The 26,719-nt window shown below is 53.0% G+C and overlaps 1 protein-coding gene across 3 annotated transcripts in view; it reads right to left on the reverse strand.

Annotated features, from left to right (window-relative positions):
- PRRX1 (paired related homeobox 1) overlaps nucleotides 1–23,332 on the reverse strand; it is a 36,531-nt gene extending 13,199 nt beyond the window's left edge. Inside the window, exon 1 of one of the 3 annotated variants that reach the window (XM_083847731.1) lies at nucleotides 22,824–23,328. In XM_083847731.1, coding sequence (XP_083703857.1) covers nucleotides 22,824–23,064 — 241 coding nt within the window. In that variant the 5' untranslated portion in view covers nucleotides 23,065–23,328. Of the gene's footprint in view, nucleotides 1–22,405; nucleotides 22,626–22,823 lie in introns of those variants that run through there. The other 2 variants (XM_083847732.1, XM_083847733.1) reach the window with 2 other exon arrangements.
- Between the last annotated feature and the right edge of the window lie 3,387 nt (nucleotides 23,333–26,719).

The following is a 26,719-nucleotide window of genomic DNA, read 5'->3' on the forward strand; positions in this document are numbered from 1 at the left end:
ACAAAGCCATCAAAAGTCCCCCTAGATCCCGCAGACGAGTCTGAGCTGTGCTGTAAGAGCTCTGCTCTTATATTCGCTAGGGTTTTCCTTCTGGGCATCCTACAGCTCATAAGGCATACGGCTCAGTCCTGCTCTTCTAACAAGCCTTTCCACCAGGTCTTGGGGTCAGAGTGTTCCCATAATACAATAAGCGCTGTATGGATCTCATAAGCTCCAAGGCACAGTATGTTATGTGTTTGGAATTCCTCGTATGCTTTTATACTTTGTTTTACATATTGTAATTTTTATATGCATTACCACATTGATCCTCGGAAAATTAATTTAAAAAAAAAAAACATATAATCAAAAGCAAACACATAGTTTTAAAGCCTGCCAGCGGCAAATCATGTTCTGTGAGACTGCACTTTGTAACTGACAGAGAGACCAAACCACCAGACCGTGGCTGTCATCCAGCGGCGTGGATTTACCAGGCTGGGGAGGGGACAGGATCCCACAGACCCCCTGAAGCCCCTCGTGAGGGTAGCCCAGAGCCATGGAAGCGTTGGGCCTGTGACAGAGGGGCAGGAACATGAATGTACGGCCCCACTGCCAAACCCAAAGGTGTCGCGTACAGAACCGGTGCCGGTTCGTCCCCGTCAAGCCGGAGCACCCCAGCTTTCGTAGCCTTGGGTTAAGACCCCGTGTCATCGCATTTGGCAGGGCTGAACGTGCCCCCGAAAGGTCAGGGGATGGCCTCCAACGCCCACATCCTCTTCCCATCAGCTCCCCTTCCCATGCCGTGTGGCCTGATGTTTCATCTTAGGAACGGCCTTTGCGCAGCCAAGATCACGCTCGCTAACCTCCGCCCTGCTCCATCGGTATTTTCTCAGTTCCAAAGCTGCCTCCCTGCTCCCTTGGTCCCTCCCTGCCCTCGTTCATTCCAGATAACGCCTGTCTTCTTTTCTCTCCAGCACCCTTTCTTGTCCTTCCTGCAAAGGCTCGAGAAGCTCAGTGCCTCTCTTAACCCTAAAGGTGTATATCCAACACACAACTGCTCAGAAGATTTCGTCTTACAAGACAAACCTCCTCTCAGCTTGACCGTGCACCCAGGACTACCCAAGGACGTTATTCATCTGTGCTCCACGCTCGTACCCACCGCAGTAAGTTCCACAGGGTCACACGTTATAGGCACACAGAGTTATTTCCACCTGCTCCCCTGCTGGATTTCCCCAGGGTCCTCTTTCTCGGTACGTACGGAGGTGAGCCACAGACCCGTAGCTGGACACAAATCACACCTACGTCCCAGGTTTCAGGGGACAACACACCTTCTGATGGAACAAGGCTTGAACAAGAAAATACAGAGTACGCTAGGGAGATTCCCTCATTGTAGGGACCACATGTGGGGTGGATTTTGACTCCTTCCATAAGAAGTCGCCTTTAGGAGACAGAAAAATCGATGCAGTGCCGGGTGCTTGGGCCGAGGGCTAATAGGACGTCCTGGAGCCAGAAGCACAATGCAGGCAATGCCGTGGTTGTTCCAGCCCTTCTGGGTGCTACACCCCAGTTTTTTCAAGGTCTTTCCAGCCCTCAGAGTGGCCCCTGAAACCTAAATAAATAGAAACCACTTCTACTCCTGCTCCTGATGGCCATGGGTTCTGCATGCTGAGTCCCTTGCTAGTGCTCGTGTAGATGGATGCATCAGCCAGAAGCCACGCAGCTGGGACCCTGCAGCACCCCTCCAACCATTCCTCCCATCCAGCACCCACCTAAACTCTGGATATCACTGCTTTTATTACATTTTCTCTTGTATTTTAAGAAGTAGCAAAAAGGTCCCATGAACTGCAGCTAGTGAAGTGTTCTAATGGGAGAAAATCAGAGATGGCTTTGCATGAGGCATGTACACACGGAAAAAAAAAAAAAAAAAAAAGAAAAAATGAAAAGTTTTTGCCAAGGCAGGAAAGGGCTGCTTTAGGGGGATTTTTTTTCAGTCCATATATACACTGCAAACGAACCACTTGGCATTTCAGGCTTTTCGGATGTCTCATTTCCAAACGTACGTGGGACCTGCGCGAGCAGACAATGACCCGTGGGATGCGCACGCCAGCTGGCCCCAGCGGTGCACAGAAACAGTTCTCGACGGATATTTCATCTGTTCATCATCAAATGGCACGGCAGAGCAGGCTCAGCTCACCTCGCATGACAGCAGGGGCCCAAAAGGACTGTGCCAGGATGGGGGGCACCTGGGAGAAGGGAAGGTGCAAAGGATGGCACAAACACCAAAAGCAGCTATCCAAAGTCTGCGCTCCCCTTTCATTGGCATCCAAGAACAAATGGATTTTGCCCAGATCAGGCCACCACCTCTACAAAGGAACGCGCAAATCAGGCCGGAGCCGTTGCACAGCTTCACTCAGAAATCCAGATTTTGACCGCTAATGCATTTTATGGGTCCCTCTTGATCGCGAATGGAAAACCGATGATATATGAGGTCCAGGAATAACAGAACTTGAGCCCGGCTGTCAGCATCCAGCCCACCTGCCTCTTCCAGGGGCTGAGCATCCCGACAGGGAATGCATTCCTCGGGTGGGGATAAAGGGCCTTTATAACCCACACGGCTAGAGGAGGTAAAAGGATTAGAGCACTTAGGGACGTTTCAAAGAGTAACTTTCTTGATGCAGCAGCATTTAGCAAAACAGGACAGCGGACGGGATGGACCAAGGGCTCCGGTGTGCTCCACACCCCGGCTCGAAGGGATGCCAAGAGAAAGCAGGCTGCAACCCACCTCCATCCCCAGCCCCTTCTGGACAGCAAATGCATTTCACATTAGCTAATAAATTGCTACATCTTATGTTTCTTAGCCTGCTGGAATGATGAATATTTTGGAATGTATTTGCAATGGTTCCCTGCCAGAGGCGAACAATCATCTAGAGATTTTAAATCAAAAGGCTGAAAAATGGAAACCTCTGTATTTCCAAAAAGTTCACTGCAGTTTGAAAAGCACAACTCCCAGCAGAGGAGGCAGCATAATTATTGTCAGAGCTCCTGTGAATTGGGGCAAATGAGTGATATGTTGGAAATGACACTCCCTAACTCGGATTAATAATCTTTGCCTGCAGGTGATGAATATATTATCAGATATTTGCTTTTTGCTGCCCTTAATCAGCCTGCAGTCAGATATGCTAGCCTTGAGGACCAGACAATTTAGGGGACCTGCATGGAAACACAGGATATTTCAGCCACAAAGTGCTGCTTTCAGTCTGGTGTAGAGCAAGCAGATGAATGTTGCTTTTTTAGCATAACTTAACAGAATGGAAGCTTTTTGAAAGGCTCTAGCTAATGAATTGCATCCGCTGCCTTCAGTTGCACTGGGGCAAAAGCCACATCCCTGCCAAAAAGAGGAATAACTGGCCCAGAAAAAGACTTGATAGCTCACCCAAGGTGGCCCAGCTGGAGAAACATGACCACGTACCCGTCTCCTGCTCTGGCCACTGCATCCCTCCGGCTGTGGGAGTGCGGATCATCGCACGTGATCACGGCTGAGCAAGCTCAGCGCAAACCCAAAGCGTGGATGCAAAGCGTCCACTGATAAAGGAGACCGGTACGTGGTCTTGTCTCATTGCAAGCAGCCAGAGATGGAGCAGGGCCAGGAAATAAGCTTCTCTCTCCCTTTGGAGATGGGCTGTCTAGACGCGTTGGCAAAGCTGCGAAGCCGAGTTTGCAGCGCTGCATCTTTCTTGTATACAGCCTGAAAAATACAGCAAATTCCTGTCCCCCAGCCTGTTAGTATGGGCAGTTTTTCAAACTTCCTAATGTCAGTCATATCCAGAAATGTCAATTACTTTTAATGAGAAACTTTTAAACAGAGTTTTTTTCCCTAGGAAAACATCTTATGATTTTTTTTGACCAATCCACTGGCAACATTGTTTGCTCGTTATTTCATTACGTCTATTTTTACTAACAATTAAAGTAAAAAAAAAGTCTAGTAAAAAGTATTCTCAACCCAAGAAACATTCATATTTGTATATAAAATGCAATGGAAACATAAAAAAAAAATAAGTTACCCAAATAATAAAAAACTATTGAACAAAACCACTGGGAGTCAGGTGATGTTTTTCACTGGAAAAACAACGATGTTTTGGGATATTTAGGGAGAGCGTGCCTAGCCTCAGGGCCCCACTCAACACAGCATTTAAGTGGAAGTTTAAAGCCATCCCACACCAGTCCTCCTCCAGGCTCTCTAATACCTTCCAAAGAACAGCAGGACGAGGGCTTTTGCTCCAGACCAAAGCCCTCCTGAAATCGGCCAATGACTTTCCACCAGATTTAAGTTCATGCAGGTCACTAGAGTATATTAAACAGGTTTCTCCTCCTTCTCTCAGCAGAGGCCCTCGAAATGCGCTAGAGAAACACGAGTCAAGACTGCGGCTCCGTTTCCTTCCTTGCTTTGCCTCTCCCGTCTGCTCAGATGGAGAACTGCTCCTGGAGGACGCGTTCTGGCACTCTGCTCACAAAACATCCAGCAGTCCTGCACTTACAGGGGGCGGACAAAAAGCAAATCCCTTCAAAATAAACCAGAGGTTTGGATGCATTGTGCCATTCGTAAAGACAACAGTTTGGGTATATGGTATATAGGTACACGGCAGCCATTTCGGGGTTGGTTTAGACAAGCAGCTGTGAGATGGGCTTTCCACTCTGCTCCACCAACGGCATCCCTCAATGGACTTCTGAAATCACCCCATCCCTAGGCAAGGAAGCTCAGCTGCTCCCTGTGTGCAGGGGACTCCCTGTCAGAGGTGCCTTCCTCCCTCCTCCTCCTCGTGCGGCTCTGCATACACCTCCTGGAAAGGGGTGCTGGGAGGGACACCACAGCTCAGGCTTAGGGCCATCTCCTGCCAGCCCCAAGTCCCAGCCTTGTGCTGAAGGTGACGCTGAGATGGGACTGGTGAGCAGCCACGACACTGCTGGGCGGACTGAAGTATCCCTCACGCAGGTCCTTGGACATGCGAACTGCTCTGCAAAGACCACTGCCACGCAACGTGCTGTAACAAAGATCAGAGCATCCAAAGAGCCACAGACCCAGCTCAGAGAGAGCTAATGCAGAACGGTCCGATCCTGAAATAGGTCCTCTTTTTCTTCTAAACGCAGCTCATTAAATGTTTGCTGGAAAAACAGAAAAGCATTTTCCACAGAGAAGAGGACATCCAAGAAAAGCCCTTTTGGACATAAATTGGCAAGAAGGTCCCAAGCATTTATCTTCAGCATAGAATGTGCTCTGTCAGGAGGGCTGTAACTAACAATACGCTGAAAAACATGCCACAGACTTCCACTGTATTTTATTTGGCACTAAGGAGTTATTCCTCAGCACAAAGAATTCGCAACTGGCATCGGTTAAACGAGAAATTACAACCTTCAAAAGATCTATTTAGCGTCAACTGCAGAAAGTACAGAATTCGCCATCGGCTTTGATGACAACAGATTATGTCCCATAAAACGCTGCAAACACGCCTGGCTACAGCGCTCGGCGCAAGCTGCCAGTGCAGCGGGGGCAGTCGGGACTCGGCGCCTCCTGCCCCTTCTCGGGACTCTGCTACCTCTTCTAGGATGGTGACAGCCCTCTCCCCGGCCCTCCGGCTCATGTGGATGCTGAATTCAGCCACTGGGCTCGAGGCACTGCAATCCATTTCTGCAAGGGTCAAGCAGAGCCGATGGGCAAGTGGCTCTGGTCAGGCTGCAAAGAATCCCCAAGCCACACTGCAGCATCTTGGGGCATTTGGGGCAAAGTACCCCAAGCTCGTTAGCCCTACAGCTCATTAGTGCTAAGCAGGAATAAGGGAAGTGGCTCATTCTTCTGGGCTGGATGCTCATCCATTTGGGCAGGAAGCGAGGGAGCTCCAGCACTTCGCGTGCTGCTCAGCTCCATCCCAGGATGGGAGACGGCCACGCGGTCCCTGTCCCGCAGGGTCATCCCCAGCTCGCCAAGCGGAAGAAGGAGCTCTGTCAGCAAAATCCCAAGCCCCTCAAACCCCTTTCCACTCCTGCTTGCTGAGCGCTCCAGAAAAGGAAGCCTCGGAGGCAGGAAACCTTCCTGGGGTTTGCTCAGGATGAGCACCGTGTCCATGCAGGGTGTGCACAGTCTGGTTCTTCAGCAAGCACGTTCCCACAGGGAAGGGAGAGACCGTCCCCCCAGGTGCCTGCAACGCACCAGGGCTATCTCAAGTTAACCTGGAAAAAGTGATGGAGCTTCTCAGTCCAAAATTAATCCCCGCATTGGCTGTCAGAGTGAGCTCTGGAGAGGTCAGCCCAAACTCAGATTCCTTGCTGCAAGCCCAGAGCCTGTTCAGCGAGCCGTAAAGCGCTCCCATCCCCGTGCTCTGCGGGAGCTTTAGTGTTTCCTTCCCTAGCCCCAGTAAGAGCCTGCAGCTACAGCACACCTACAAAGACACGGTTTTATTAGGCAAAGACCCTTCGTTTACCGTGCTCTGGCAGGGTATTTAACCATTCACAAAGTGGGGAAAAAAGGAGATCTGCATAGCTGCAGCCTGCAGCAGGGAGCCTGCCCCGTGTCGGCATGTGCTGCTCCAGCACTTGTAAAAGCAAGGTGCCTGCGTGGTGTCTGCAGCCTTCGAATTAACCCCTGCTCCTGTGCACCTTCCACACAGGCTTAATGTCAAGCCCAGGAACTGCCACTGGGCTTGAAATTAAGGAAGAGCCTGTGCAGGGCTGAGGCAGGGGGGCTGGCCTCGCCTTGGGCTCAGGGATGTGCCGCCCAGCATTGCTCGTGTGCAAGAGAAGGGGACAAAGCTCACGGACAGTAAGTCGGATGCTCACAGAATCACGCAATTGCCTCTGGAAGAGACTGGTATCAAGACAGGCTCTGGACAGACTGGGCTTCCTCTTGGTCAAGGCCAGCTGGGTCCCATCCTCCTGACTTACACGCACTGCCAGACATCTACTTTTTACCCCAGTTTTTCACAGGACCCCAGAATCTACAACTTTAAAAAATTAAAAAGGATTAAGAGCCACAATCATGCAAAGAATCACAGCAACACTGAGACTGGATTTTGGTCTCACTGCACTGTTCATGTGGGACTGCAGACACCCTGCTAGCAAGCCAAGCAAAAGCTGGGATCCTGGTAGTAACAGTCTATAGTTAGCAAGTTGGCCAAATTTTACAAGCTAAACCCATCCGCAGCGCCCTTTGGTACTCCAGCCCCTTGCAGCTGGGCGCCTGACAGCAGGCTGAAACGCCCAGCTTGAGGCTACCGCACAGGAAAATCTCGGCCATGTCCCGCTCAAGAAGGCGGACGGCATTTTTGACAGGGCAGGCTCTGGAGCCCTCTCCTCTCCTTTTGTCGGAAAATTTAGATTTACTTCCTTACACAGAGGCTCTAACGGTCGCGCTGGAATCGTGTTTTATTTCCCAGCCTCTGATGGGAAGAAATGCATCAAGCCACACGTCATCTGCTGCCGCGGGCTCACTCCTGAGCGAGCGCCTGCTGAATGCTGAGGACGCAGCGACTGCTCCCAGCTTAGGCACTGCTCTTACTTCGCAGATAGTTTAAGTGCCCCCAATGAATTGAGACGCTTTCATGAATCAAAAGCAAGAGGAAAAAAGTATAAATTAAACCCAAGTAATACTTTGACCAAATCTGTTCCCAGCATTAGAAGGACTGGAAGAGCTGCAGATGAAAAGCTCCTATTAAGCTGGAGAATTCATTGTCTCATCCCTGATGAAGGATGGATGGGTTCCTAAAACAAATATTACATTTCTTTCTGGCTAGCAGCACTCCGATTTTGCATTACACGAACAGCAGAGGCAAAAGAGCTCTCAATGCTCCTCATTTACACACAGACGACTTCAGGTCCTCACGCTTGCTGGGGCTGCAACAAGACACATGGGTTTCTTCCCAAACCCACCCCAACTGCACCTCTGCCCCAGAGCTCCACCTGGAATGGGCCAGGCTGCCCCAAAACAACGCTGAATCCCTGCAATCACCCTGGCAGCTCGAGAGGAGGCTCTCCCACCCAACCCCTGGTGCCTGAGCCCTCCTGGCTCCCCGCTGCATCATCTGCCATGCTGCAGAAAGACCTGGTGTCCCCTTCTGCAAAGGGATGCGAAGGATGGAGAGGGGTTTGGGACCCAGCCCAGACCACCCCCCAGGGAGATACTGACTTCAAACTAAAAAATAAAAAAAGGATAGATTGTCAAAAAATCAAAAACAAAAAAATATAACAACAAAAACCTCTTCCCTTCTCCCTGCTCTCCCTCTGGCTTGTTCCTTGTCCCGGCTGAGTTCAAGGCAGGCTGCGCCTTGCCCAGAGCGCAGCCTGCCATGCTGGAGCGACCCAAGCCGAAGATGGGCCTCGGCCCTTTGAAGCAGCCACAACAGAGAGGATGTCCTCTCCCTGGGGACGCGTTGCACGGGACTGGCCCCAGCCACCAGGAAAGCAAAGCCAGCGTGCGACATGTGGTAGGGGAGAGGCAGAAACAGAGGGGAAGGCGCTGGGAAGAGCTTGTGCCAGCCTCCCTCCAGAGTTGGGCACGCTGCAAGGGGACGGTGTCCTCACATGGGCTGCTCTGGCATCAAACCCCTCCAAGATGTCATCCAAAGGGGTAGCCCAGCCTCCCTGGCTGCTTTCACCTGGGTTCCTGAGATGCAACGCACTCTTTGATTGTCCCGACAGTTTTTGAGTCATTGGCCAACTTCAGCCACAACTTGGCAGGGGAACAGGAACTGCAATGGTAGCTCAACCCTCAAATTTTCTTGAAAATCTGGTGGCTCAGTAAAAATAAAGAGGGCTGATTAACGCCCGCAGCAAGAGACGGAGCAGCCTGGTGAGCCCAACCCCTTACAAGACAGCCGAGAATCCAGACCAGAGAGCACTGCTGCTCTGATGAAGTAAATGAAACTCCAGCCCCAATTTCCTGTGGACATCCCTGCAATACCAGGCCAGGGCTGGCAGAGTTCGGAGCTGAGACCAGGCAGCCCAAGCCTGTGGATTTTGGTACTGTTGCACCCAATTTTTAGCTGTGACACCAGGAGAAAGCAGAGGCGAGGCGGTGGGAGCGCGGCACTGAGCACATCCGCGTGCCAGCCAGGGCCATGGCCGCACCACGACGTCCACCGGTGTTCTCCTCTTTTCCTGCTGCCAATAGACATTCCTGTAGGCTCGAACCAGTAGATGGCACCAGAATAACGGAAAAGTCCCTCTGGTTCTGCCCTCTGCATTTTCCCAAATTCTCCTGCAGCCCCCTGCACAGCCCGCTGCAAGGGCCGCGGGGTGCTGGGAGCAAGCAGTGGTCCTCAGCTCTGGGCTCGAGAAGCCTGTTTGGAGCTGCCCTGCAACAGAACTGCTTAAAGTTTTAGCAAACAAAGTTAGAAATAAAGAAAAGTCAAATAAAGAGCTTTCTTCCCATTTTCAGGTTTCAAAAAATCATTTTTTTCCCCTAGCGTATTGCTTTTACGTGAAAAATAGAAGCAAAGTATTGACCCAAAGCATCTGCTTTCTCCGTAGTTTTTGTAATTTGGGGCAGTTCCCCCCGCCAGCTAGAACAGACAGATACCTGCTACCTGCTGCAGTTGAACAGAACCTACATGTTTTGATGTAGAAGCGATTTACCCGAGACGTGCCTGGCTACGTGTTGAGGTATGAATGTGCCCTTCTCTTCAGCAGCCGTCACTGCCGGGACTGCTAAAGCGAAGCCCAGTACCTCTTCCCAAGCAGCTTCCAGTGGCAACATCCTTGATTCCCCACAGGCTGAGCACCCGCTCAACTCTCAAACCAAGCACCGGGACCAGCTCAGCTGGACTAGGCACCTTTCCCGAGGAGGTACGTGCCTCGCTCTCAAACACAGGGCTCTCTGAAATTCTCTCTTTATGGAGGAAAAGCCTAAAGCAGGATTAACAGCCGGGGATCAGCCTGCAGCAAAACCCAGCCACGTCAAGGCCGGTTCAGGATTACCCCACTCACTGGATCTGTCACCCTGGTGATGGCAATGGATGGCCATGCTTTGGGAAGCGGAGCTGGGATGATGGTGATCGGGCACGTTGAACACCCCGGAGCCACGGCCATGGCCCTGCCACGGAGGTTTAACGTGCTCACAGAAGCACACGAATTTTTTCAGAAGCTTGAATCTTGCCTGGAGTCAATCTGGGACCAATTCAGAGACCCTCTGATTTTTCGCACCCAGAACTCAGCTTTGAGCACGGCTCAGTCCAGCACCACTTTAAAAAAAGTTGGATTATTTTGATCTCTTCCCTCTCCCCATTATCGATCATACCCAAGCAAAGTACAATTCTGCCAAACTATTTTCCAAACCATTTCTTGGCACTTTTTTTTTTTTTAAACTTAATGGCCCTTCCAGAAACAACGCAATTGGAAACCTCGGCGCCCGAACCCTCCTTGGCCAACAGCGTGTCCTCGAGCACGCAGCCGTGAGCAGCGAGCATCCCTGCTGGGAAGTGACCAGCCTGGCTGGGTGGAAGACAGCTCCCGTCCCCATGGGCTGCCTGCTGGAGCAGAGGATCAGCCACGAGGGCTTCGTGCTGTGATCGCTGCCCACGGAGCTGCCTCTCCACAGCTCTTCGGCGATCCCTGGTTTCCGCAGGCTCCTCCCTGCCCGGCAACAAACGAACACAAAATGGAGAAGAGAAGCGGCAAGAGATGGCTCCGACGGCCGTCACCACCGCTGTGCAAAGCCTTTAGCTCCTTGCCCTTGGTGCCGGCCCTGCGCAGCCATCTCTGACCTTCCCAGGGAGCCCAGCCTACCAATTCGCAGCCTCTCCGTCCCCAGGTGCTGCTGAATGTGGTCATCCCCCCATCCCACTGTTAATTAGATTTGCAGCTCTCCCTGTTTTCCTCATTTACCCAAAGTTGCATTTACAAGACGCTGTTCACACACTCTTCAACCTGGCCAGAAATATCAGAAATCTCCCGCAACGGCATGTTTTGTTCAGAGCCTCGGTAAACTCAGAAGAGATCCCGAAATCAGGGATCAAACTGAGCTATTTCTGTGTCTGATGTTCAGCCTTTTCAGCTCTGCAGAGGTTCTCCTGTCTCCGCTATTCTTAACAGTGGGATTTTGGAAAGATTTTGGGAAGGGGATTGTCCTATAAATGAGCCTGGCAGCTGGTTCACATAAGTGAGTTACGATCAGGGATGAGGCCATTGCTTTCCTTTTGTTTCTCGCTGTGTTTTGGTTCAAACCTGTAAACAGATTTGCACCGAGTGGATCTGCGTTCTCCATCTGGTCCTGTGATCCCATTTCCTGGCAGGAATATCCCTGACATCGAGTTGTGCAGGAATGCTGCAGCACATCCATGCGTCCCGCAGCCAGAGCCGAGCTGCTGGGTTTTTTGGTGTCTGCACGCATGGCCGTAGCGTGTCACCCAGTTACCCCGAAGGGGCTTCCAGGCATTCAGGGATGGAGAAGCCAACACACTCCTTCCTAGTTATTTCTAGTGATTACATTGCATCTTACAGTTAAAAAATGCGTATTTTCAACCTCCTTTCAATGCTCCTCTGGCTTTTGCTCTCAGCCACTGGCTCTTGTTCTACCTTCCTTTGATGGATTAGAGAGGAAAACAAAGAACTCTTCCTAGAGAGTCACGGAAACGGAGATTCAAATCCATCATCACGGTGTCTGGAAGGACTCTCAGCACTGCCCAGCCCGAGAGGGACAGCGATACGTCACACAAGCAAAACCAGGAGGAGAGCAGGGAAAACCAGCATCACCGCCCGCGAGAAAACCCCAGTTCGGTACCCAGCCCTGCAAAGAGCACTCCAGCCTGAAAGCAAAGTGTCCCCTCGGCTTGCTCGCCTGTCACCTCCTCCTGCCACTGCCAAACAAGAGCTCAGCAATTGCTTGATCAGCTGCTGGGCCACGCTGAGGCAGACATGGAGCCTACACGAACCAGCTCGGAGTAATGGAGCGCAGCTTTGCCGTGCGGTTTTCTTGCTAATCGCATACCAGATTGTCTTTTCAATCACATCAGCTCCTTCCAGCCCACAATACCCAAGCTGAAAGGCACATTTAAGAAGCCTGTTGCCTGGCTTCCCAGCAGCAGGTCGCTCCCAGTTTATGTGCCCCTTCCCCATCCGCATGCTCTTCCTCAGCCTGGTGGGTCCCCCTTGTCCCACGGGCACCCCAGTGGGCACAGCACAGCATCCTTCTTGGAAAGCAGAGAAAAATCATCATCAGCAGCGTTTTGCTGGCCGAGACAGACAGAACAGGGAGTTAAACACACAGGCGGCTGCCCACTAAATTCACACTACCGCTGTGACTTGGGGGAAGGATGTCCAAGAGACCCCTCAGGCTACCTTGCACAAAGCAGGATCAGCGCTACGATATTCCCTCCTTCAGACGTCTGTCTCCACCAGATCTTTTCTTGGAGTCTCCATCCCATCCTCCTACCACCTCTTCCAGTGTTTCCTTACCCACAAAAGACCTGGGAGGATTTCCCTACCACCACACTTAAATCTCTCTTGCTGCAACCCAAGTACACGTGCCTGGAGATCACTCTACACCATCCCCTTCCTATGGCAGCCCTGCATCTATTTGAAGGCTGTTCTCCATCACCTTTTCTTGAGACTAAGCACCTCTTTCCTCCCAGACCGGGGGTTCTGCAGCTCTTTATTGCTCTCCTTCTCTGGAATTTTTTTTCTCGGTTCGCATCCTCCTCAACATGCAGCGTGCACAACTGGAGCCCACCTGGAGCCCTCCCCACAGCCGTGTCCAAGAGGACACTGCACAAACGAAGCAGAACTACAGGAGACATCGGGGGTGAAAAACATCTGCCTCTCCTCATAAAGATGCGGCTTTCTGCACTGAGCAGAGAGTTGGTCCAAGGCCAGGCGAGCAGATTTGCAAAGGGCATGGAGCCACGGCACTCCGGCATACGCTCCTTATGCCAGATTCACCCCCCGTTCCTACAGGCAGCAGGTCGGCAGCTCCTGCACCGCCTTTCTTATAGGGCACCACGCGGAAAGGCTCAGGCATGGCTTGGTGGAGACATCTGCTCCCTAAGAGCGACCGTATCCTGCTGGCGAGCCCAAATCCCCAGCTGGGAGCCACTGGATGAGCCCGATCCATCTTGCTGAGCACCCGGGGCCAGACCTCATGGAGCACATCCCATGTAGGACCGGCTCCCTGCGGCCGGAGCGCTTGGTGCCAGACAGAGGAAGGGTTAGCACCGAAACAAGCCGCGAGCGAGCAACATGGGGCTCTTCATTCTTCTCCAGGCCCCTCGTTTTCCTAAGGGGAATGCCTCAGAAAACCCAGTGGGGGGGTGGGGAGGAGGAATTCACAGTTCCCTTCCAAAACCCAGGCTTTGTTTGTTTGATCATTTTTTTAAATGATCGAGTAACTTGTGAATACAATTTCTGATGATTCCCACATCCTCCCAGCTGGAGAACGGCTCATGAACAGGCTCCAAACTCTGTAAATGAGCTTGTTAGTCATAAGTCTTCAAACAGGGTTGATAAACAACTTTCAGCCTGCAGGATATTCATCAACCATTCTGTCTGCCTGGTCTCCCGACACTAATTTATTATTTACAATGAGAGATCCCTCTCCTAAATCACAGGTGATTGTTTCTTTTCACTGATTAACTGTTTTTTTAGATTTTTTTTTTTAAAGGAGAAAATGAAAAACAAATCACAAACAAGCGATGCGTAGCAAACACTTATTCCTGAGCAATTCCCCCTAGTTTCCATGAGACACATCAGCAGTTGTCCAAATGAAACAAACTGTCAGCAAAGAACTTTTTGGCCAAACGTTAAAGACCGGGCAACAGCCAAGAAAAAGAGCACAGTCGTCCCGACCAGCCGCTGGGAATTTCTGTGTCGGACACCGGATTCCCCAACACCAGCATCCTTTGGGCACGTGGAGAGCCCAAGCATCTCAAGATGTTGGGGAGATCGGAGCCCGCATGGGAAGAGCTGCCACCACCAACTGTTGTGTGAAGCACACAGCTGGCTCATGAAAGGGGATCTCCTTAATGCTAATCAGTTAATTAATGAGGAAGGTGGTCGGTTCCAGAGACGGAGGCAGATGAAATAGCAATTAGCTGGCGGCGATGCAGAGGGAAGAATATTCCCGAATTAAAGCCGACCTCTTATATACCACCTATCCAGCAGATTTCAAAGCCCCTTATTAAGGGGTTGGGATCATTACCCAGTTATGTGGGTAGGGAAACTGAGGCACGGCAAGGTGGACTTGGTCAGGTTACTCCATTAAACATAGAAGAAAAAGACCACAGCCAAGGCACTAAGGCATTTTGGAGCAGTAAAAGACAAGCTGGGTAATCCTACAAGGCCATCTCTACTGACATTCAGGGCGGGACACACACACAAAAAACAGTTTTAATTTAGATTTTGGGTGGAAGCCCAGGACAAAATGCTGTACCCTACAAACCCTGCCTGGAGTACCCCCAAGCAGAGTGGCCCCCTGCAGCCTGGGGAGAACACGGAGCAGACAAATGCCCTCCCGACCAAGCTGGCTTTGTGTGCGCATAATATCCAGACCCATGTTTCCACCACCACCACCTTGGGTCTCCATTCCCGGTCCACAAAGAGGCGCAGACCCCCGTCATCATTCGGGGTGAAGGAAGTAGGATGCAGAGCTCAACTCCATCCCTGTCTTGAAAACTTTTTTTCTCCCTCTCATTCCAAAATCTGATACATTTGCTCAGACATCCTCAAGCACTTCAGACCAGACAACCTGTGCGTGGAGAGGGACTTCCCAGTGCCAACACAGAACAAACATTTCGGGAACGAGGCGCAGTTTTCACCAGCTTTCTCCAGCGTTATCAGTGTCGGAGCCATCCATCCCAAGCAGGGACGTGATGATGGACTCCCAAACCTCCGCGCTGTCCCCTTCATCCAGGTGAAGAGGAGACCACCTCGGGGGCCACGCAGGATGACCACAGGTATGCAGCATTACGGGAGTGTCTCCAGCCACGGGGGAAGAGGGCTGTAAAACCCTAAAGGAAACCAGCCCAGGCTTCACGGTGGCAGGAACCACCTGTGGTACAACCGAATGAGGGCAGCCCCTTCTGCAGCGCCAGCCCCCGAGCATTAATGCTCTGCTCTCACCGTTATGGCTCTGGCACCTTTCCCCATATAAGTCCCCGCAGAGCCCTGACTCTACTAAGCTGATGCTGAGAAGTGACAGCTCTTCAAAAGCTGTGACCATGATTTTTTCCCCCCAAACGTGGGCCACATTAGTGATGCTTCCAAAATTGGATGATTCCCAGAAACGCTGAGCAGGTCTTCACAGCTTCGCCAGCTGCAGCTGTGCCCAGCTCACCCACTGCTCAAACACAGCCAAAACGAGAGCAAAGCACAGACTAGTACAGGTCCCCGTGGGTTAAAAGACCTACCCAACCTTGACTGGTCCAGCATCTACACTGGCTACAAGACAGGGTTGGAGGCTACTTGGACACAGCCTCCTGCAGCCACCCACCCTGCTCCATCACCCTCAGGCACCCCGCTTTTTTCCCAGAGCCCCTGGGACTGCTGGTCCCCTTCACATCCACATGCCATTTTCTTTCCAAGCCTGCCCGCTCAGCAGCCGCTGCTGGCAATTTTTTCTTGCCCCCAGATGCATGGGGCCATGGATAAATTTGGTTTTATTGTGGTCAAGGAGGCCACAGGAGAAATTCAACTGCCGGTGGGCTCAGAGCAGGAAGCGATGTCCCCAGGCTCCTGATGAATTCCAGCTCTCGGTGCAAGAGCAGATTTGCTGCCTGAGCAGCTCATCAGGACGTGGAGAGGGTCCTGGCCAGATCCCGAGCGGCTCTTTGGACGCTCGCCCTGCCCAGCAGTCTTGCTGACTGGATGGAGTTTCTCCTGTAGGAAAATTTCTCTGGCCAGAAACGGGGGGAAAAATTTGGGTGGAATATGAACTGGACGCTGCGATAGGATGCAGTGACTTGTTAACAGCTCGGCTGGCTCCCCTCACCTCTCTTCTCTCCTTCCCTTCCAGGAACACAAGGCACCAGGAGGTCCTGGGCTCCCACTCCAAGGCAAACGCTCACTTGGTACAGGCACGACAAATCCAGACTGTCTGGGACAGGGCTTTAAACACTGGTGTAACCTTTTCTTAGCCTCTGGAGGTGAGAGAGGAGCCCAGAAAGCTAATGCAAACTGAAATAGATGCTCGCTGGCTTGCTCATCAAGCCTCTCTTCCCAGACCCGTCCTCACAGACGCCAGGCTTTCCATGGCAGGAGGCAGCCCTCAGCCTCAGCACTGCTGCTCTGCACTGTGCCCAAGCAGCATCCTCCGGATGTCCTCATCCGAGAGAAATTTCTCTCATAATGAGGCCGCCATGGTCCCAGCAGACACGCAACGTATCTCCGCTCAGCTCCCACCCAGACCTCACAGCATCTTCCGCGGCTACAGGGCGGAAGGCAGCCGGGCCCAGCAGAGAGAGAGGGAAAGGAAGGGAAGTGGCAGGTTATGCGTACATCATGCGTTCACAAATCGATGTATGAAGTGAAAAATGCGAGCAGAGCCAGCAAAACCTCGGTGCTGGAAGGCCCTCAGCTGTTACAACACAAGTGACAAAGCACAAACCCCTGCAGGCCTGTGCCATGGGGCTGGTGGCAACGGTGCCTACACAGGTGAGCTTCAACTGATGTCATCTCTAACACAGAAGCGTTCAAAAGGACTTTTCTCCACAGAGACTCTCCATATAAGAGGTTGAATTTACACTGCTTCATCCCCTCACGGGGAGGGACCGCCAGCAGCCTTCACCACATCCCATGGGACTGCTGGGATTTCGCAGCCCCTTGAGACGTCTGCTCCCTCCCCAGGGCAGCCGGCGGGTTCAGAAGTTACGTCCCACGGGCAGAAACCATCCAACAGGCTTTTCTTGGAGGAACCAGCCTAAGAACATGAAACCCTGGTGTCCTGAGTGTAAAGCTTCAAGGACAGTTCAGAGGGAAAGCATGATCGGGGCCTTGGACGACAGCTCCTCCGGCCAGGCCGTGGTGTTCTCGCTTCACAGCTCCATAATCCGCCCCAAAGCCCAAGCCTACTTTCGGAAAGGCAAGTAGGGTGGGGAACCAGAAACACAGTGATTCATCCTCCCCAGAAACAGAGGCCCAAGTCTGGAATATTGTGACACTTGGTAAATCCTCGTGATGTACTTCATTATGCAAGAGAGGCCCAGCAGGAGCACAGCTCCCTCAGGGCTCCTTCGTATGGGTTTCAAAACCGATTAAATATATCATAAACAACTTGCAACCAGGAATAAACACCTATAATCCCATCAAGCCATGCTGGTGATGTCAAAAACCACGGCAGCAAACTCAGAGTTGCCAGGGAAAAAAAGGAGAAAAAACAAGAATATAGCCTTGAAGGAATTATGGCCCTGTAATTCTGCGTCTGCCTTGTCAGAGCATTCAGCTTTAAAGTTTGCCAGCTCCTCCCAGCCACTCCTGCTTATACTTTGTCCGTGCTCTTGCTCCCTCTTTCCTGGCTCCCTAACATCACGTATTTGGATGCGTGTTGCACCTCTGCTGAAAGGCAAAAGGCCCATGTCCCCGAACGCAGACAGCAAAACCGCCTGATGCCTGCGCAGAAATATTCCACCGGCCTCAAAAAAAGCTTTTTGCATGACTCAAGGCTGCTGGTCAAGCCTTTAAACACTAATACTCATCAATTGGCATCCACATAAGCAGCCCATTGAATCGCATGCAATGACTCGTGTGAGTAAGGATTGCACAAATTAACCCTGAGATAATATTTTCCCATGCGATCACTGCTTTCTACATCATCAAAAAGATGGAAAATAGACTGGCTAGTAGTGGAAACTCGGTGCAGATGACAGAAAGCTGATGTTCATTAAGAGCGTTCTAGCAGTTTAGACCAAACCTTTAAGTTTTATGAGAGATTTCAAAATCTAATTTTCATGGAAATGTTTTCATTACATTAAGGGGGGGGGGGAAGGGGGGAGTAAAAACCTCCAGCAAAATCTTTTTCAAATTAAAAAGTTGGAAGCTTTGTGCAGATGGATTGAAAACACAAATACCATCAACAAATTATGAGACCATGAGAACCAGGAAGCAAAACTGATTACGATCAAAAAAAGTGAAATTCACAAACAAATAAAAGTCTAGTTTCGGCCGTCAAAAGGAGGGCGGCACGGCCAGCACTCGCAAACTGAGTCAGCGCCCTCCTTCAGCTTCACATGGCTCTTTTTTTCCTTTGTTAATAATAGTAAGCTGATTATTATTATTACTTTTTTTTTTTTTAAATCAAAAGGTTTCAAGTTTGTGACAGTCACATTTCCATCTTTTGTCTGCATCCAGAAGATCTAGAAATTTATGTCAAAACCAAATATTTTTTCCACTTCTAATTGTAGGATTCAGAGATGCAAGAAAAATATCAGCGTGAGATACTTGACTGAAAAATCACGCGCCAGCTAGCCTGAGAGTGAAATTAAAAAGATGCAACATGCGTGGAAAGAAGTGAATGAAGCTTTTAACTTTTTTTTTGTGTTCATTACCTGGCCTGCTATACAAGCTTTATCCCAAAGAACGTGGTTCACCCTTCCTGCAAGGAGCCTCTAGGACACACGCGGCACTGCTGGCACGCGTAAAGATTTCTCCCGCAGGAACACCGCTGAATTTTTCATGCAGACAGCCCAAACGACAAGTGCCTTAAAAATAACATAGACCCGATCCCCAATTTTTCCACGTCAGCTGCTGGAAGAGGAGGACTTGGGTGCGGAAAGTCCTTTCTGGCAGCAGCCTGCAGGGATGCTCGCCGCTGCCGGGGGGGTTAAAGGCAGCGGCCGCTTTGCCCCACTCGCCTGTAACCCGTGGGCAGCAGCAGCCCCTTTCTCCCCGCAGACTCTCCCTTTGCCCACCAGCTCCGCAGGACAAGCGAGGAAGAAAATATGAGCTGCTAGATTTAATCAATCTCTGCTCCAAAAGCGCTTTCTTCCTTCTTTTCTATTCTTTGTCCATCCCGGGTTGCCAGGCTCAGCATCTTCTGGGAATAAGGGCTGTGTTTTCCTAACAAAAGAGCCACTTAGAACTTGAAGATAAAGCAAAGGTTTGCAAAGAAAACCCTGCAGTCCTTGGCGCTTCCTCTCTCGTTCCCGGGCGCCTCGGCAGCCCTCCGAGCTTCTGTCCCCTTCCCAAAGCGGTGGCAGAACTTTCCCACCTCTTTTTAACAATTCAAATATCTTTTTTTGTGCGGGGTGGGGAGGCACCACAGCACCGCAGACAACCTCGGGATCAGCAGAAAAGGAGAAACAATTCAACCTTTACACAAACCCTTTCCCTCCCGCAGCCACTGCACTTGCTGTAATTAAAAAGAGGGAATTAACAGCCTAAATACCAGCCATGTGGGAGCAGCCCAAAGATCCTTCAGCTCAGGATCCTGTCTCAGACGGCCTCTAATGACAGACAGAGGCAGCGATGGGGTGATCTCTGCCCCAGTTCATCCCTCCCGCCCCCAAAACCCACGGCTCCGAGCCGGTGATGCACCGCAGCAGTGACAAGCCAACCCCGGCCCCTGTCCTCCCTCTGTTTGCCTTCTCCTTTTTTTAAAACCATTTCTGTATCTGGCCTCTGCAGAACCCTGGTACGAGACCCGTCGTCGTGCTGGCTGGGGAAAGCAGCCCCTCCTCGTGCTCTCACCCCGCGAGGAGCGAGATGAAGCCAGCACGGATGCTCTGCCTGCCCCATCCCGAGCAGGGCAAAGACACCCACCTCCTCCCCACTGCCCCGCCAGGGGTTTCTGCTACCCGGGGAAGCTTTTTTGGTGCCGAGGGGTCACGATGCCCGCTGAGCCAGAAGCAGCGGTGGGTAGCTGCAGGCTGCCCGGGCCCCGGCTGTAATTTTGAAGCTGCCCCGACAGCCCGAGCTGGGCTGCCAGCCCGGGAGAGACTCGCAGCCCCCAGACCTCCACCTCTTCTATACGGAAGAGAAACTGAAAGGCAGTAATAACTCCAATATGCAGGACTTGTGCACGTACCGGATCAAAGCGGGCTTTAGTCATTCCTCACAAAAGAAAGGCGAGCGCAACAATTTTTCTTTTGCTGCTCAGGCTTTCTCCACGTCGTTTTATGAGCCGTCAACAGCCAGGCTCAAATAAACAAAACAAAACAAAAAAGCAGATGGCAAAAAAATGCCATCTTTAAAACTAGCTAATAGCTCACCAGCTCTGGGTTTGGAGAAGTAATCCCGCTCAGAGCCACGAGCTTTGGGAACCCACCGACAGGTTTCTGCCACCACCAAAGGGGAGGGGAGCAAGGAGAGCTGGCTGCCCTTGCTGGGAAGCCCAGCGAGTCCTCTCTGCTGATCTGGGACTGCATTTTCATCACAGTTTTAGCTGGAGTCAATGGAAACCCTGCTACCAAAGCAAGCGTTGGCTGTATCTTATCAGGTGGCTTTGCAATGAGGAGCAAGTCAGAGTCCTCCTGGCTGAAGGGCAGAGGCTGGGAGGGTCACAATGAATTTTATCAGCTTTTAAGGTATGGTTTTCACAGCTACAATTCGAACTGAAATCAGTGAGTGACAGTTTCGCAGCACCACTGAAAACAAAAATCAGTCCCTTAATACACTGACATTTCTCCCTGTCTATGTTACAACCAGAGCTACTCCCAGAAATGCTTTTTTTTTTTAAATAGAAAAAAAGCTTTCTCCTCAACCCCTTCCAAATGAATTAATGGTAATGTAGTCCCTTCAAACTCCAAATAAAACCTTTCGTCCTTTCTGTGTCAAGCTTTTTCCCCGCAATTTCATGTTACACGAGGAGCACCTAATAGTTTGGGTTTGCACCCTGCTTCGGGACAGAATCCAGCAGCAGACTGACTTTCCCCCAGGTCAGCAGATCATTTCCAGTATTCCTGCGACATTCCACAACTCCTCCAAACGGCTTTCACCTCCTCTCCCTTCGTAACACGGAGAATAACCGAGCCCTGTGTTAGCTTTTCCGCTGAACCAGCTCTCATTTTTCACCGAGAAAAGCTCAAACCTCCGCACCGCTGCCCAGCTCTCGCGCAGCCCTTTTCCTGCGTGCGCTGCAAAGCGCTTGACAAAACACATGCCACAGGTGGGGAAACTGAGGCACGGAGATGCAGGGGGTCTGCTAAACACATCAGCGAGCGAGCCAGAGAGCCCAGATGTCAGCTCTGCCCAATAAACCAGAGAGAATTTATCCCCGGTATTTATTTTTTGCTTGCTTTAGAATACTTCTAAAACTTTCTAATTCACCGCAACAGCATTAAAACTTTTACTGCATTCAGGGAACTGCTGATTTATTTTAAGCTGGAGTTTGGTCCCTGCCCAGCAATGCTGGCTGGGAAACACACCCTCAGCCCGTGATTTTGGTCCGGCTCGTGCTTGAAGAGCAGGGTGGGGGTCAGGGAAACACAGCCCCTCTTTTCCACACTGACCAAGCCAGCTCAGCGATTGACAACGGGCAGCACCAGGAGCAAAGCAGGTCCAAATAAAATATGATAAACGAAACTGGGGGGGAAAAAAGGAGAAAAAAAGAGACGTTTGCATAACTCGTTGGTTAGTATCACGGGGACTCTCCGGCCGCAGCGGCACAGGAGCCAAATCACGGGGGAGCGGCGATCGCTGCCTGCCTTCCCCACCAAAGCACGCACCATAAGGGCCAGAAATTTAATTTTGCTCCTGGGAAGGGGCATTTTTAAAGTCGTTTTCCCCGCAGCCGTTGGCCCATCCTGGCCAGGCTCTCCAGGAAGGGAGCAGGTCAAGTCCCGTCGGCTTTGCCCTTGGGGTCCCGCGGGGTGGGGATGCGGGGAGCGGCTGCTTTCTTGTAGGGCTCTCCTCTTCCAAGGCCGGTTTCTCTCTCGGCACGGCTCCGGGAACCCGAAAAGGCGAGGAAGCGCCGTCGGAGCCCCGGGGGACAGCGGGAGGAAGGCGGCTGCCGGCTGCGGGTCGGGCTCCTCGCCCCCGGAGCCTCGGCGGTGCCGGGAGGGGGGCGCAGCGGGGAGGGCTCCCCCCTGCAGCCGGGGGGTCGGGGGACTTGGGGAGGGGGCCGGGGGACTTGGGGAGGGGGTCGGTGCCCGGCTCCGTTCCCTTCTCCCCCGCTGACACCGCGGCGCTGCGGCTCGTTTACCGCGGCCGCCGGCGCGAGGCGAAAAAAAAAACAACAACAAAAAAAACGAAAAGCGAGGTTTTCGTCGACTTTTCGTTTTTCGCCTCTCGTTGGCGGCCTGGCCGCCCCCGGGGGGGCTCCTGGGGAGCCCTCGGAAGCGAACCCGTGTCCGTATCCACGTCCGTGCCCGTGCCCGCCGCGGGAGGGACGAAAATCGCAACGAAAATCGCGCCCAGTCCCCGCGCACGCGGATATATACATGTATATAGATATATCTATTTTTTTTAACCGAAACGAAGGTAATAAAGGATTGGGGGGGGGGGGGAAGATCTGCGCACCTACCTCGCCCCACTCCTCCGCGGCTCACCCCTGCCCAAGCGCTGCGCTCGGAAAATCCCGCGCAAGGCTGCGCCCCTTCCCCGCCGCGACGGGGGCCGGGAGAAGCGGGGCAGGAGCGGCCGGCGGCTCCGTTTTGCGGCCCCGCAAGTCCCCTCGGGCTGTTTGCGAGGGCAAAGCCGTCGGAAAATCGCTCGGCGGGTCCCATCCGGAGCCGCGAGGTGCTCCGAGCTCCGACGGGATGGATGGAGAGGGAGGGAGGGAGGGAAGGATGGAGGGATGGAGGGAGGGAAGGATGGATGGAGGGAGGGAGGGATGGATCCTGCCGGCCCCATCCCGCCGAGCCCCGTGCTCAGCCCCCCGGCAGGCGATGCGCTCGGGGGCTCAGCCCGTGTCCCCGGGGGGGGGATCCCCCCGCACTTACTGTCCTGCTGCGGGGTGTCGCTGCCGCTGGTCAGCCCGGGGGACTCCAACAAGCTCCGGCCGGGCTCGCCGCCACCTTCGTCCGCCTGGGCCGCCACCATGTCGCCCGCCTCCTCCAGGTCCAGCAGGTGGCTCACGGAGAAGTTCTTCTTGCCTTGTAAATTGTCCAGGCCGGCGGGGCCGTCGAGGCGGGCGGGCAGCAGGGCCTGCCTCTCCATGGCGTGGGCATAGCTGGACGCCATGGTGCTGAGCGGGGCTTTTCTGCCCTCGCCCCCCCCGGCGCCCACCGCCCCCGCTCCCCCCCGGCCGCCGGCCCTTCGAGGAGGGGAGGGGGGGAGGGGGGGAAGCGCACGGCCCCAGGTGGGGGGGGGGACACGGGGACCCGACGGGATGGAGAGCTGCAGGGACCGGCTTTAAAACATGCCGGGGAGGGGGAAAGGCGAAGCGGCCGGCTCGGGGCGCCGGGAGCTGCCGGCGGCCGGGAGGAGCACGGGGGCTGTGGGGCCGCTGGGGCGGGTGCGCCCCGTCCCTCCGCCTTCCCCTCCCGGCGGCTCCCGGCCCTTCCCTTCCCTTCCCCTCCCTTCCCTTCCCCTTCCTCCGCCCCTGCCCTCCCCTCCGCCCCGCACTTCAAACGCCGGGGGCGGCCCCGCCGCGCTCCGGGCCCCCCCTCCCGGGACGTGGCACCGGCCCCCGGTGCTGGTGCTGAGCCTCGGGTCGTGCTGGGGAGCCCCCCGGGGGGGGGAGAGGGGAGCGGTGCCCTCCGCCGGGGGGCCCCCTCTCGGCGGCCGGAGCACGGTGGGCACGGCCGCTGGGGGAGAGAAGTCGGGAAACGGAGAGCTGGGGATGGAAAAGTGGTAGTGAGAAGGGGAAGAGAAAGAGAGAAGGGAGAGGGAAAGGGGAAAAATAATGAAAGGGGGAGAAAAAGCGCAACGGAGACCCAAGAAACAGAAGAGAGGCAAGAAATCGCAAAAGCGGAATAGCAAAAGGAGAGCAAAAGCGAAATAGCAGGAGAGAAAGGGGGGAAAAACGAACCAACCCCCCCAAAAACTAAAAGCAAAACAGCAGAGAAGAGAGAAAGACAGGAGAAGGAGGCGCAGAGGACATGCTCAGCTCCCCCAGCCAGCGAGCAGAGAGGTCCCAGGGCCCAGCAGGTCCTGGTGGCCGAGGGCACGCAGGGGTGCAGGCAGCACCCCCAGGCCCTTGCTCGCTGCAGAAGGACCCTGAGAGCAGCCCTGTGGGAGCTGAGCTGGGCCGCTGGCGCCGGCCACGCTCCCACCAGGCCGGGAAAGGTCCCCACGTCCCCGTGGCTGGAGCCTGGGCTCCGAGCTGCCACAGCCAGCCCAGAATTTCCATCCCCCCTGATCTGGGGAAAGAACATTTGATGCCATCAAAGGGCTCCAGATTGAAAACAGATGTGCTTCCCCGAGCCTCTCCATGCATTTAATTAAGGCACAGGCATGGAGGAGACATTTTCATCATTAGTTTGCTTTCAGCCCCCCCCCTTCCAGTCCCAGTTTACCCTTTGCAGTCTCCAAGACCCAAATGAGCGTGGCAGGGCTCTGCCGCCCGCAGCTCGGGGGCTGAGCAACGCAAGCACTGGGGTGAAGCCGTGCGTGTGCATGGGAGGACGTGGGCGTACGTACACCCAAAATGCTGCGTGTGCATCTTCCTACACAGCTGTGCATGCCTCACCGCGTGCTGGTGCGTCCCTTTTTCTGGATGGGTGTCAGCATAAGGGACCGTTTCTGCAGGGCATCCTACAGCACATGCCCACGTGTTGGGTGGGGAAGGAGCCGTCTCTTCCCACAGCCGTGTGCCTCTCAGAGCCCAGCACGCCCAGGACAGCGAGGGTCTCCAGCCTGAGACACAACGGGGGTGTACACAATCCCTTGCTCTGAAGGACGGTGCTCTGCCCTGCGCATGAAACACCCTTTTCTCAGCCTCTGCCTTCCCCATGGATTGGGCTGCCTTCTTTCTTGGTGAGCCTGCTTTTACCCTCTTTCTCCCAGTTCTCCCTCAAATCAGTCTTGCAGCTGGCCTGGCTTCTATGAGCAGGAGCAGGGGAGTCCCAGCCACACACATCCCCTCTCCACTGGGGAAAGGCTGCTCAGTCCCAGGCAACCTCTGCCGCAACAGAAGCCACAGAAAACAAAAGAGCAACTCTGTGCTCCCTTCACTCACATCCTCATAGACTTCCCAGGTAAGAAGAATTTCCCTTTCCTTCTCACAGGCCCCCATCATTCAGACAACCCTTTCCCCAGGAACTCAACCTGATATGAGCCAGTGTCCTGGAAAGATGATGGTGAAAGCACCTTGGTGCTGCGGGTCATCACATCAACACGTGCATCTACTACGAAGGCAGAATCCCTCCTGCAGGTTCGCAGAGGGGCCCAGCTCTGAACTAGGCTCTGTGGCATTACCCTGAGATGAGCCATGAGTGCTCCCCATACACACAGCACCCACAGGCTGAATAGCAATGTAGTTATAGCACCAGCTCAGGGCAGGATTAGTGCAGCATCCGTGATACCCTGCTCCATGTAGAGCATAGTTTACCCTTGTGAAGCTTGAGGAAGGCAGAGGTAGTGCCAGGGAAGAAATCCCAGCAGGAGAAGGTAGCGGAACATGCTCTTTGTAGCAGGGTGTCCTATTGTGCTGGTGATCAGCCAAAGCTTGAATGGCTGGGATGGGAGAAGGCACCTTGTCATGTGCAGGAAATAGGTCACACAGCATGAGGAGCCCCAGCTGTAGCTTGACTGCTTTGCTCCACCAGTCCTCTTCGCACGACAAGCATGTACCACCCCTTCATTAGCTGTTTCCTTTAACTTGGATTCAAAGTTCTAGAAAAGCTTTATATAGAGGCAAAGATTGTCACCTTACCTGAAGGCTCACGGGCATCGCCTTCTAGTTTTCATCTCGTCCAACTCCAGCAGAAGAGGACGGGGCATTTGTACCCAACTCAGGTGCTTCAGTTTCTTCCTGCTTGTGTCCAATGGCCAGCCCACGCACTTGCTCTGCTTCCAGGGGTTTCTGCAGGATGAACAGCCATAGAAAAGTTCTGAGCCACATCATGGTCTGCTGTAATCCAAAGATCTCCACACACTTGCTCACATTTCAGATAAGGAAATGACCCAGAGCCCTGCCTCAAAAACCTGTCTCCTACCCTGTAGCCACCTCTGATGCTCAGAGAAGATGAGGCAGAAACCACAAACTCTGATTTCCCCCTCATCTTTGCCCAGTTGCAGATCAAGAAGGGGAACTCCAAGGATCTTCACCTCTACACATGACCAGCAGCAGTCTTGCTTCTGCCTTCTTTCCAACAGCGATTTGTAAGCTCCGCCAGCAGTGGCAGTCTCTAACTTGAGCATCTATCCTAATTCCTCCTAATTTCCCAAGACAGCCAGCACTTGGCAGTTGCTGTGGTTCCCAGCCTCAATAATACGGGCTACCCAAGTACGGTGTAAACCCTCAGAAGTGTTCCCTTCACCTTCACATCTGCCCGGTCATGGGCTTCCTCACACCTACAGCCACATCTTCTGCACCAGCTACCACATCACATGCCTTTCCCAGCAGAGGCTTGCCACTTGCTTCAGGTGACCTAAGTATCATCTCTTCTACCCTAGTTAAAGAAAAAAACAAAAACAAAACAAAAAAACCAGGCAACTGGATTCTCAGTTATCTAACAACAGCATTGTGCTTAGGTGAAGCATTTTGCTCAGGGAGGGAAACTAGCTCTGGTGCCTCTCCTCTACCTCATTTTCATGAAAGTTGTGAGCATGTGATGTCTTACAGCTCTTTTCCAACCTGCCAAATTAGTTTCATCCTAGCAGTTCAAAAATAATATTGCCGGAGGTGAGCAGGGGAAGGAAGAGCTAAGAGGCAGCACAATTGCGCTAGCTT

This window comes from Anser anser, assembly GCF_964211835.1.
Source record: "Anser anser genome assembly, chromosome: 8".
In the NCBI taxonomy this organism is placed as follows: Eukaryota; Metazoa; Chordata; class Aves; order Anseriformes; family Anatidae; genus Anser; species Anser anser.